General features: G+C 34.7%; 1 protein-coding gene across 15 annotated transcripts in view; it reads right to left on the reverse strand.

Moving 5' to 3' along the window:
- Positions 1–13923, reverse strand: part of MLLT10 (MLLT10 histone lysine methyltransferase DOT1L cofactor) — a 271323-nt gene that overhangs the window by 179176 nt on the left and 78224 nt on the right. For all 15 annotated transcript variants that reach the window (XM_016426362.2, XM_007504883.2, XM_016426361.2 and 12 more), the window contains one exon: positions 9708–9762. In XM_016426362.2, the coding sequence (XP_016281848.1) occupies positions 9708–9762 (55 nt within the window). The remainder of the gene's footprint in view (positions 1–9707; positions 9763–13923) is intronic.

The raw sequence follows: 13923 nt of genomic DNA on the forward strand, positions 1-13923 counted from the left end.
AAATGAGTGATTTGTAAAGTTCTTCAAACCCGAAAGCACTATATAAATATCAGCAATTATTATATTATCATAACTTCCCCTAATCTAATCTGATGTTAGTACAATCTGAAATAATGCACTTTACTTATTCTGTTGGCTGTTTATATATGTTTCAGAAATGAAAACTTAGCAACCAATCAAAAATACACAACCATGGCCCTAAAGAACCAATAGTAATATATACACACCTTCTGACAGGTGGTAGGCTCAAGAAAAATAAAGATGCATTTTGTAAATGGATGTGAGAATGTTTTATTTGACTTTCTGTAATTTTTCTTTTTCTCTTTCCAAAATACAAAGGAATAACAGAAAACAAGTCATTTTTAGTTTTTTTAAAAATCCCCAAAAATGAACACAGAATTGATTTTTCTTACACAAATGCAGAGGAATGACTTTTCTTAAGAAAAATATCAGCTAAGAAGTTATTAGTACCAAAAAAAAAAAGAGGTTACAGGCATACCATGGAGATATTGCAGGTTTGGTTCCAGACCATCACAAAAAACCCAAATATCACAACAAAACAAGTCACATGAATTTTTTGTTTTTCTAGTGCATATAATAAAAGTTATATTTTACTATAGTCTATTATATTGAGTGAGCAAGAATACTGTGTCTTAAAAAAAGAATACTTCATTATCAGAGGGGATGTCTCTCAACTGTGGAACAACTGAAAATTTGTGGTATATGATGGTGATGGAATACTACTGTGCTATAAGAAATGATGAAACAGTTTATTTCTCTAAGAACTGGAAAGACCTACATGAACTGATGCGGAGTAAAAATAAGTAGAACAAGAAAAACATTATACGCTTTAACTGAAACATTGTGGAACAATCAAATGTCATAAACTTTGCTACTAAAAGCAATGCAATGATCCAGTACAATTCTGAAGGACTTATGAAAAGAATGCTATCCATATCTAGAGTAAGAACTGTTAGTAGAAAGGCAGAAGAAAACATGAATTATCACTTGTTTATTAGGGTATATGATTTGGGGGACTGGTTTTAAAAGATTGCTGCTATTACAAAAATGAATATGGAAATGGGTTTTGAGTGATAATACATGTAAAACGCAGTGGAATTGCTTGTCAGCTATGGGAGGGGGGAAAAACAGGGAAGGGAAGTCAACATGAATCATATAACCTTGGAAAACTTAAGTGTAGATTTGTTTCTGAAATCAAGAAATTTTTTTTTAAAAATACTTCATTGCTTAAAAACACTATCATTTGCACCTTAAGTGAATCAGAAAATCTTTTTGCTGTTAGAGGATCTTGCCTTAATGTTTATGACTACTGACTGCTCAGGATGGTGACTGCTAAAGAGTAGCTGGGGCAATTTTTTTTTTAAACCCTTACCTTCCATCTTGGAGTCAATACTATGTATTGGCTCCAAGGCAGAAGAGTGATATGGGCTAGGCAATGGGGGTCAAGTGACTTGCTTGGGGGTCACACAGCTGGGAAGTGTCTGAGGGTCAGATTTGAACCTAAGACCTCCCATCTCTAGGCCTGGTTCTCAATCCACTGAGCTACCCAGCTGCCCCCTAGCTGGGACAATTTCTTAAAATAAGACAATAATTAAATGTCATATCCATTGAGCCTTCCTTTCATTTGGAACACCTAGAGAGCATTGAAGGGTTATTAATTGGCCTAATTTCAATATTGTTCTGTCTTAGGCCTAAAAAGACAGAGAGATGGGGAATTGAGACCAAATATTTATCAATTAATTTTGCTGTTTTATATGAGTACAATTTATAGCACCTCATAATATAATTGTAAAATAAAAGATCATTCACTGATCACAAATTATCATAATAAATATAATAATAATAAAATAATTTCAAATATTGCAAGAATTACCAAATTGTGATAGAGATACAATATGAGAATATGCAGTTGGGAAATTTATGCCTATCAACTTGTTCAGTGTAGGGTTGCACAAACCTTCAATTTGTATTTTTTTTTGAAAGATGAAACAAAAGCTTTTATTAAAAATCCAGATCAAGATTTATGTTATCTAGATTTTAATTTACTTTCTGTATATCTCCACAATGCTGTTACTTAAGAGACTGCTGATGGGAGGAAGATATTCTTTTTTTTTTTAATTTTAAACATTATTTTATTTGGTCATTTCCAAACAATTTGTTTTTTTTTTTAAGTCAACTATCTTCAAAGTGCAATACAACAAAGCTTATCTGTACCAGTACTCAAGAGTATCCGTATTCTAACTATCAAGAAAGCCACCATTCCTCTACCCAACTTAAGAATCATAAGAAGTCAAAAAAAATGTCTCAATCTTGCTGCTAAAAACAAAAAGGTGGTATGGAGAGCTGGTTTTGCTGCCAAAGAGAAATATATTCCTGACAATCCAGAGCAAGAATTCAGAATGCCTTTAATTAGTAAAATGGGACTATAAGTAAATGATAACTTAATTCTATTTTTGAAACATCCTAACTCTTTTGATAGGAACTAAGATAGAATTGCCTAGGAAGCTAATTTCCATTTATCCCATTTTTTTCTATCAACAAATGCTTTTCAAACATGAATTTTTAAGTCATAATTTACCTATTTTGTTTTAATCTCTAGTACCCTATTTACAAGTATCAAAGATATACCCTTTAATTATCCTCTAACTGTAGCATGGCTTTCTAAGATTTATATCATGTATCCATATCCCAAAAGTTTTTATGTTGTTTTCAGCTACTAAATCTTTAAAAACAGCACAAAGATTTTTGGGACACACTTAATTGCAACACCAACTGTTCTTAAAAACAAAAACAAAGACCTACTTATCATTAGGTCCCAGGAATACCTACTTAAATTATTTATCTATTACTCAGCCTTTAAATTAATTATACCACTATACTACCCCAATAGCAAATGAGAAAATACTCAAGACAAAAAAAAAGTAGCCTAGTAGTGGTTTACCTTTCTACCATTTAGTCTTTTAACCACCATTTTTCCTGCTAAGTGGAATACCTACCCCAACTTTAATTATCTTAAAAAATGTAATGAATCATCTTGTTAAATTCCAGTCTTTCCAGGTAATAAAAAGTGCTTCTAGGAAGCGAGAGGTGGAACCAAGATGACACAATAGCAGGAAGCTCTGTAGAAAACTCCAATCCAAAACTACATGTAGATATAGAAAACCTATCAGATCAAATCCTGACTTAAAAAAAAGTTGCATTGCAATCAACTCATCAGCATCAAGGAATAAGGAAAATATTTCACAGAACTTGAATAAAAATCTCTTCCCAAAGTAAAAACACCGAGGAAAAGCAACTGCTTGACTACAGAGATTGAGGGGACATGATCGAGGATAGACGCTAAATGAGCCCCCTAATGCAAATACCAACAACAAGGAAATGGGTTCAGAGCAAGGACACATGTGATACCCAGACCAATTGCCCATGGGCTAGTGAAGGGGTGGCGGGTTGGGGGGAGTAAAAGAAAATGATCTGTTTCCAATGAACAATGTATGAAAATGACCAAATAAAATAATGTTTTAAAAACTAAAAAAAAAAAATCTCTTCCCAAGTGGTAGAAGGAATTGAAGCCTATGGGTCATGATTTTTAGTAAGCTTAGCCAATGAAGTATCTCTCTTCCATTGGAAACTACATAATCTTTATAAATTGTCTTTTTCATCTTAGAACCAAATCTTAAAATTAAGGTATCATCAAATTTTAAACTGAGTTTTCTTAAAATACTGACACATATTCAATCTCATTCTTCTATCTAAAATATTTCTAATTTTTTCATTCAAGAATGTTTTCATGTCATTAATTTGCAACTTTTAAATATTTTATAATGTATACATTACTAGAAAAACACACACACTTATGCTGATGAAACATAGGCTCAAATAATTTTTGCGAATAGTGTGAGTAATCAAAAAACTTTAGTGACCATTGGTCTGGTCAAACCCTGCTTTTATCCATTCCCAATTTTCTACAGAAATTGCTCTCAAAAGTGTCAGGAGAGACACCCTACCTAATTTCCAAATCCAATATCCTCCTTTCCTAACTTGATCTCTAGAAAAAACAAGAAATTCAACTAAAATTTTTTTAAAAATCAAGACAATAACTTCAATCAAGGAGCATGCTATGAATATATACATATAAATATATATAATATATATAATATATAATAAATATATATAATAGCTATATATAATAAATATATATAATAGCTATATATAATAAATATATATAATAGCTATATATAAAAGAAACTCTTAGCACAGCAGGATAGTAATACTGACTGAAAAATTATCAACTTTTCTGAATATTACCAACAAATTTCATCAAAAGAATAAAAAAATACTGATCAAAATAATTACATACAGTACATAATAGATGGGAATTAACCAATGAAAACAACAGTACTTATATGAATGCAAGCAAAATACTCCTTACATATATAAAGACAAGTATTTAAAAATATAAATTGCTAATGCTTAGTACAATGATCATTCAACAAGCATTTATTAAGTACTTCCTATGTACCAGGTACTTGCAAACAATACAAATGCTAATTCTACAAAAGTATTTACAGATTCAATATCTTAGCAAACTATAAAAAACTAGAAGAAAATTAAAATTACAAAATTCACCTGGAAATCAAGTAATCTCAAAGGATATAAGGAAAAAGTGAGAAAGGGACCAATTAGAACCAGATTATTATGCTACAAAGATGAAATCACCAAAACTATTAGGTACTATTTAAAAATATAAATCAAAGAGATTTTAAAAATTAGACCTAAAAGCAATCAAACATAATAGCAAAATTTTAAATAAACCAAGGACTTAGATTGCATGGAGAAAGATAATTTTTAAAAAGTAAGAAAAACTGGAAATAAGTCTGCCAGAAATAAAATTTTATGCTATATACCACAATAAGCTTTGAATGGATATATGTTTTGGATAAGAACAGTAATAAGCATAAATAAATTAGAGGGGCACAAAAGGAAATAATTTTCATAATTATTCATACGGTAAGAGTTCTTAAACAAAGGTCAGCATCACATAAGATAAAATGGATAGTTTTGATAATATAAAATTGAAAATGCTTGGAAAAAATACAGTAAAACTTAGAAAAGAAATAGTGAACTGAGAAATAATCCTTGCGACAAATTTGTTTCTCTGATAAGAACTGCTATCTAGAATATATAGTAAAAGGATACAAATATACAATATCAAAAGCCAATCTACTACTCCCCTCCCCCTCTCCACTGTGACTGATGACATTTTCCACATCCCCTGCCCTTCTGCCCAGGAGTCCAATGAGAGCACTTCCTCCTCCCCAAAAATGTGGGACATGGGGGTGCTCCTGGCATTCAGTGGGGGGGAGGGGACCTGGTACTCCAGCTCTCTAAAAGGTTCCGCAACACTGAACTATGACTACGAACAACGAGAAACAATGAAACTCAATAACCCAGTCTTAGATAAAGTGGAAAAGAAATCAACTAGGAAAAACTCCATATTTGATAAGAATTGCTGATAACACTGGAAATTAGTCTGGCAGAAATTAGACCAATATCTTACATCATATTCCACAATAAATTCTTAATGGACATACAACGTTAATATAATAAAAATGTTTCATTACATAACACATAACAAATTATTAAAAAATTAGAATAGATCATATACCTCTAACAGCTATGGGCAGGAGACATAGTCTTAACCAAAAGACAGTCAATTACAAAAGATATAAGATAACTTTTATTACATGAAACTGGAAAGCTTCAGACAAAATTAACGTACATAGGATAAGAAGGGAAAGTGGTCAAGCAGGCTAAGAATCTGCATAAAATTTCTCTAATAAGGTCTAGTATCCAAGAGAGAGGAGAGAGAGAGGGGGGGGAGAGAGAGAGAGAGAGAGAGAGAGAGAGAGAGAGAGAGGGGAGAGAGAGGGAGAGGGAGAGGGAGAGAGGGAGAGAGGGAGAGAGGAGAGAGAGAGAGAGAGAGAGAGAGAGAGAGAGAGAGAGAGAGAGAGAGAGAGAGAGAGAGAGAGAGAGAGAGAGAGAGAGAGAGAGAGAGAGAGAGAGAGAGAGAGAGAGAGGCATTCTTTATGCATATACCACAGGTAAGGCACAGTGTTAGGAATGCAGACAGAAAAGTACATGATAATAGTTGTTAACCTCAAGGATTCTCCTAGAACCATGTTGGCAAGCAGGAGGGACCTGCTCTGTTCCCCCTCTCCACCCTGCCTGAAGACATTTTTCACAAGCCCAGCCCCGTCACCCAGCAGGTGGGGGGGGGGGGGGGTTAGGGAGCTCCTCACATGCAGCTTGAAGGTGCAGTTTGAGCATTTGATCTCTAAAAGTTTTGCCAACTCTGTCCGAAAATTTAAATTCTTTTTGCAGTTTTTTACACTGGTTACTACTGCCAACATTCAAAATAGAGATTCTTGCCTTTCCTATTTTCTTTGTTGGCCCTTCATTCCCCTTCCTACCACTTAAGGAAAGTATTCCCTATGTATCCACATTTTCTGGTCCTTTAAATTCTTTCTCACAACAGTCTCATTCACTTCCTTTGCCTCTTCTATGTACATTTCCTCCCACATTCACATCTCCAGTTGGAATTGATATCCAATTAACTATAAAACATTTGGCATAAGCTGCAAGTACCTCAAGCACATGTTTGAAACTGATCTTACAATGTTCTCTGTTAAACCTGTTCTTCCTTTTGAACCTAACTAGATGTTCAAAACAGAATTAACCTTGTCCCTAAAACCTCCCCTTCTTCCTAACTTCCTCTTTTTTCTCTTAATTTTGCTCTTATCCCAGTCAATTAGATTTAAAACCATAGAGTTAAACATTGCTATCCCTCACCTCACAAATATAAAGTTTACAAAAACTGTTGATTCTACCTCCAGATCTGTCAAGGCTTAGCAATTAAAAAACAGAAACAAAAACAAACAAACAAACAAAAAACTGGTATCATGAATGGAATCAGAATTGGTCATTACACTCATTAAAGTTCTTAATTCTTTCAAAGTTGCTTATCTTTACAATATCTTTATCACTATATATTGTTCTGATTCTGTTCACTTCACTATGCATCACTTCATGTTAAAAGTCTTCCTAGGTTTCTTTGAAACCATCTCCGTTATAATAATAGTCTATCATATTTCTATATCATAATTTATTCAGCCATTCCATAATTTATGGGCCCTACCGCATATTCTCCAGACTTTGACACTTCAAAAACAGCTATATAGAGATTATTATAGTGACATATTTTAGGACATTCTTAAAGTTTGTTTTGCTTAGAACTAAACTCTCCCTGAATCTACTTTCATTCTAATTACTACCCCTTCTCCCTCCTTTTTCCTCTCTGTTAAGTGAAATTTCTGTATCCAAGTTATGTGTATACATCCTTCTATGCTTTCACCAGCTGGGAGTGAGATTCAAGTGCCAGCTGTGGCCCACCCATTCGTTCTCCTTTTCTACTCTAATTATGTGAAATAATTCTCCTTAATCTTCCTTTCTCTTCCACCTCCCCCACAAATATATTCCTCTAACCCTCTTTTCATTCTTCTCTTAACATTAAGACATAACAAAATCATTCCTAATCCTTGTGTCTAATTATATTCCCTCTATGATCTCTGATGATGATACATTATAGAAGGAAGACCTGTATCATGTCCCATGTTAGAATGGAAGTGAAAAAGAAAACTAGCTCCCAAAGGAGATATATTGATTGGGAAGGACTTAGATGGATTGGTGATGAAAAAAAATAACCTAGGGACAACCCAGGGCCAGTTAAGCACAACCCCCCTCGAGACTATAGGAAACCAAGTTTATTTAGGTTTATATTTTTTTCCTATCCCTTATCCTTATAGAAGTAGTTTATCACTTCCATGACTGTTCACTTGTGTTATTAACCTTTTTATGTTGTGTTTCACTACTATATCTCAACTTCAGTTTCTACATGGTTCTGATCTTTTCATCAAGAATGCTTAGAAATCCTCTATTAAAAATCCATTTCCCCTCCTCCTCCATTACTCAGTTTTACAAATTAGATCATTGCTGACTATAAGCCCATGTTGGCAAACCTATGGCACATTTACCAGAAGGGCCTGCGCCTTTCCCCCTCTCCACACACACACACACACCTGAAGACATTTCTCACATCACTGGCCCCTCTGCCAAGCAGCCTAATGGGGTAAGGTAGGGGCTGGGGGTTCATACATGGTAAGAGGATTGCTGTTTGGGCCCTTGGTCTCTAAAAGGTTTGCCAATACTGTTCTGGCTGTTCCCAGATGTCTCTGTAAAAATGCAAACTACTATTCGGAATTTCAGGCCATTTGACTCCAGCTTGTGTTTCTGGACTTAACAGATCTTTCTCTCCTTTACATATTTCAAATTACAGCCAAACTGGTCCACAGATGATTCACTATACACCATATTCTGCCCCTGCTTTTGCACAAGCTGTCCACTATACCTACAATGTTGCCTCTTTTAACTGTTGTATCCCCAAACCATCCTTCAAAGCTCAGCAGCTCAAGTGCTGCTAATCCAGATTCCCCCTTCTACTAATGGAAACTTGGTATTTTATTGTAATGGAATAAACATGGAAATTATTTAGTTTAAACTTTGTTTCTACCTATCTGAATTAGATAGTCATATCACTTCCTATTTCATCCCCTACCCAACCAGGAAAATTCAAGTTTAAAAGCAGGAATTATTTGGTTTTATCTTTATATACTCAGTGCCTGGAACAAAGTAAATATTTAATAAAAACTTACTAAATGAATGTCTCCATGTTGCACCACCATTTGCCCAGTTTCCAACATTTAAATCCATGGATTATCTTTGACACATCTTTTCCCCTTTTGCTCTCATACCTAATTTATGATCAAATCCTGACAATCACACCTCAATAAAATAGCTTTCTTTCTGAATTGTCATATATTAATCTAAGATGTTACTACAACCTACAAGAACTACAATAGTATTCTCCTAATCAGTTTTACTGCCTCTACTCTTTCCTCACTCCAATTCATCTTTAATATACCACTTACAGAATAATACATCTTAGGCAAAGTTTTAGTTTCATTACCCTTCTGTTCAAACATCTTCGGTGACTTCCAATTCATCAACAATGTTCAAACTCCTCTGCCTCGTTCAAGGTCAACCACAACATGACACAAGCTTACCTTTTTTTGTCTTACTTCTTATCACTCCTTTCCATGCAGGCGTCTGCTCTAGTCAAACTGAACAACTTCTATATTTGCCCAAAAAATCCTATGCTTTCCAGTCTCCCTGTCTTTGCCCAAATAATTTCTTATGCCTAAATATATATTCTGTGATACTTTTTTTAACCCAAAGTTCAGCCCATCCTATAAGGAATAATAATACCATCTTGCTTTCCCCTCTAAACCTCACATAGCACCATTTAGCACCTCAGTGTTTGATGAATACATGGAACTGAAAACAATTAGTTAGAAAACTTGCCTAAATTCCTATAGGTGATGACAGAAGCAAAAAAAAAAAAAATCCTCTATCTTTTGATACCCAGACTAAGCATCCTTTGGCTATATCACACTGCCTCAAAATAATTTGCCATGCTAAAGTTCACCGAGTTTTGATAAATTAACATATTCACATTTTAAAATATTTTTTTTCCAACTTTAAATGAACATTTTACAAATTAGAGTACTTACCCCCATTATCTGTTCTCTTTAAAGCACCATCCTTATGAGGACATAATTCACATCTCTAGAGAAAAAACAAAACAAAAAAAATGAAGGAAATTATGAACTTAGTACACAATTCTACAAACTGCAAGATGCCATATTGTTCAATAGTATCCTATTAAGGCTAAAATATTTAAAATCATGGACACAGTCCGTATTAGTAATTCCCCAATATATTACAATTTAAGAAGAAATATTCCCAAAAGACAATCCATATTAGTTAAGAATAGTACAACATTTTCCAAATTACTAGTTGCCAACTTCTTTTTAAAGTTATTTTTTCTTAACTTCTACATTAGTAACAAAAAGTAGCAATTTAAAGAGTTGTAACATTGAAAATAAGTAGAATTTTACATAACTTTGATGTTGAAGTACAGAAGCCTGGAACATAGTTTTCTAAATTATTCTACATCAATGTCGACATCAGTGTATATATAACTCTTCCTGAAGAAAAAAAAGTCAAACCCTAAAACAGCATTTGCATCAAACAGAACTGGGACATTACTTTTCTCTGAATAATATCTAAAATTTCATGCTGTGAATTTTACCTGCTCTTCTCTGACCTACCCACAAGAGCTGGCCTAATAGCTATTACAACCTTTATCCACAATAACATAAAAAGATAATTAACTCCAGAGCCAACCATAACATCCTTCTTTATCATCGGTCAGGCAAAAAGTTAATATATTATAATGCTTCTACTAACATGTGGTATATTCCAACAATATACTTTGTGTGATGACAAACTTCGTTATCAAAAACAGAAATAACACATTGAATAATACTGAAGTTAAAAGATAGTCTGGGTTAGCCAAAAAGGATGATCCATAGTAACAAACATATTGATACCCTCAGTAAATACTTCCAAATAGCATTCATAGATTTGGTTTCCAAGATAGTTTCTCCTCAATTTTAGGAGCAACCTTGTGGGTTTATACTTTCTATGTCACAAACTACACCTTTACCCCTTCCATGAGTTTCCCAATAACCACCAACCTCTGTAGACACATTTAACTCTTGGTAAAAGCATTTACTGGGAATCCACAATAACACAACAGGAGTTATAAAACATTTTCTCCACAGACCCTTAAAGCACTCTCCCACAAATACATACATGTATCCATGGAAAGAGTATACTCAAATCTACCGTAAAATGGCAGGGAGGATAAACATATAAACTACAGCAGGTGGCAATGGCAATGCACAGCTTCTCACACTTCAGGGCTTGGGCGTCTTTTATCCCCTTTAAGAGTCCCTAAACAAGCTTTCTTTAGGTACAACACATCAGCCAAGGAGACTGCTTTCCAGGCAGTTAGGAGGCACAGTCTAAAATAAGCTATAGAAGGAAATGGCAAACCACTTCAGTACCTTTGCCACCACACCCCCCCCCCAAAAAGCCTCATCTATCTAAACACCATCTAGCTTGGCCCCCAGGATGACTCCACCCATAGGGATTCTTGATGTTTAGGAAGTATCTCCAAAAGTCCACAATCCCTATCCTGAGCAGTCCCATAAATAATGTTTGACTTCCTGCTCATTTTCCAGTTGGCTCCACCAGCTGCCTTTCCCTTCTATGATCTCCTCCACTTTATGATTTTATTTCTCTTATGTAAGCAGCAAGATAGGAAAGACTGGCTCCTTTCCTTGTTTTATTTTTATTTCTAGATCACAACACAGTGCCATGTATATGGTACTTGCTTAATAAATGTTCTATCTACAGAATTCTCTCTAAGTAGTTGTCATAGCTAATGGCTAATAGAAAGAAAAAAAGAAAAATGGCCTCCCTCTCTCCCATTTGAGGCATTACTCAACTTCCTTCCCTCTCAACCAGCTTAGCTTCTGTTCCTCATTTAATCCAGGCAGATCAAAGTATTCCTACAACTTGAAAGGATCACTCAAGGTGTTACTTTATTAAACTTAGAGATGAGTGTTTATTAAAACTCTTATAGGAACCAGCCCAATACTATTCACTAAGGAAAACAAGTAACAGGACAAGGCCCTTATTCATTACATTCTAATAAGGAGAACAACAATTTGGATACATGCACAGACAATGTAAAGTATATACTACTGTTGTTTAGCTTTCCTTTTCAAACAGGAGTTGATGGAGTAGGAGAGTAATTTGAGTTCACATATCATTACAAATGTGCTATTGGAAGCTTGAGGAAATTATAAACTGATCACTGGAACAAGAAAGGCAGGAAAGGAATTTTCCAAATGAAGAGCATTTAAAGTTCACATAAAGCTATAGGCAATGGAACATCAACACTTCAGCTAAACTAGCTCCCCTTCTTTTCTTCTACTCTCAAACAGTGTCCTCAGTGAAACAAGAAACAACCTAAGAGAGATAAAGACGACAGAAGAAGTAGAGAGGGAGATTGTACCTACATACATATATATATATATAAAATCTCTCCCAATCTGCTTGTTCATGCCAGAAAACACTTTAAATAGTGGCAAAGCAAATTTATAAGAAATCAAATCATTCCCCAGTTGACAAATGGCCAAAATATATAAATAGGTAGAGACCAAATACCATGCTCCCCCTCCCCTGCCCCACACAGAGGAGGAAGAAAAAAAGTCCTCAGCCATGATGGAGAGGAAACAGCACCTCAAGAGTCCCTCTGCCTGTGTGTGTGTGTGTGTGGGGGGGGGGGGGGAGGAGCCACAGCAGTGGCGGGTGCACCATGCTGGCACACATGTCCATAGAGAGGTTTGCCATCACTGTCCTACACCAAAATATGGTCAAAATGGATTATATGAATTAGACATAAAGTGATACCATAACTAAATTAAGGGAACACAGATCTCTGGAGAAGGGAAGAATTTGTGACCAAATAAGAGAGGGGATATTATAAGATGAAAAATGAATAATTCTGAGTATAGTGAATAAAAAGTTTTTTTACAAACAAAACTAATATAACCAACATTAGACAGGAAACAACCTGTAAAATTTTTTTATAACAAACGTCTCTGATAAAGGTCTAATTTCTCAAATTGATAAAGAACTAAGTCATCATAATACAAGCCATCCCCCAATTGACAAATGGTCAAAGGATGTGAACAAGCAATTTTCAGATGAAGAAATCAAAGCCATCAATAATCATATGAAAACATATTCTAAATAAATCACTCTTGATTAGAGAATTAAATAACAATGATTTACCACCTAACACCTATCAGAGTAGCCAAAATGGCAGTAAAGTGGTAAATGTTGGAAGGGATGTGGTAAAACTAGGACACTAATTAATTATTGGAGGAGTACTGATTCAACCATTCTGGAGGGCAATTTGGAACTATACCCAAAAGGCTATAAAGCTGTGCATGTATACCCTTTGATCTAGTAATGTCACTACTGGATCTGTATTCCAAATAAATAATAAAAAAAAAAGGAGGAAGGACTGACTTGTACAAAAATATTTATAGCAGCTCTTTTTTGTGGTTGCAAAGAATTGGAAATTATGGGGATGTCCATCAATGGGGGGAATGACTGAACAAATTGTGGTACATGTTAAAATTTAGGGGAGATGGGGAGACTGAGGCAGGTAGAAATTAGTTTCTCTCTGCAAGGAGTATTATATTTTTTTAGAGGTTTATTAAAGGCTAAAGATTAAAGAATATACAAGTAAGAAACATGTGTCTAGGCCAGAGGCCTAGACAAAATAACCTCACATCACGCAAGAGACGAGCCTGCTTCAAAACAGAAGTCCAAAAAGAGCCAAGTGCCCCTCAAAAGCCTTTAAATCAACTTAAATACCTTCACGATCTCAGCCCAGGTGAGATTACAAGGCATTCTGGGGAAGTGGAGCAAAGGCTCATGGGGATTGTAGTCTTGTATTCGAGTCTATTTTTTACATGATGGAATGCTATTGTGCCATAAGAAATGATAAGGTAATTTCAGAAAAAGCTAGATCTATAGGAACTGATGCAGAATAAAATAAGCAAAACTGGGAGAACATTGTACACAGTAACAGCAATATTGTACAATGATTATCTGTGTAAATTTGGCTACTATCAGAAATGCAATGATCTGGGACAATCCTGAAAGACTGATGATAGGGAATGCTATCCATCTCCAGAGAAAGAACTGTTGGGAGTAATCTTTCATATCAGTATATTTTAGGTTTTGATTATGTATGACTTTACTATTACAACAATAACCAATATGGAAGTGTGATTTGAA

This window comes from Monodelphis domestica, chromosome 5, assembly GCF_027887165.1.
Source record: "Monodelphis domestica isolate mMonDom1 chromosome 5, mMonDom1.pri, whole genome shotgun sequence".
NCBI classification, from domain to species: Eukaryota; Metazoa; Chordata; class Mammalia; order Didelphimorphia; family Didelphidae; genus Monodelphis; species Monodelphis domestica.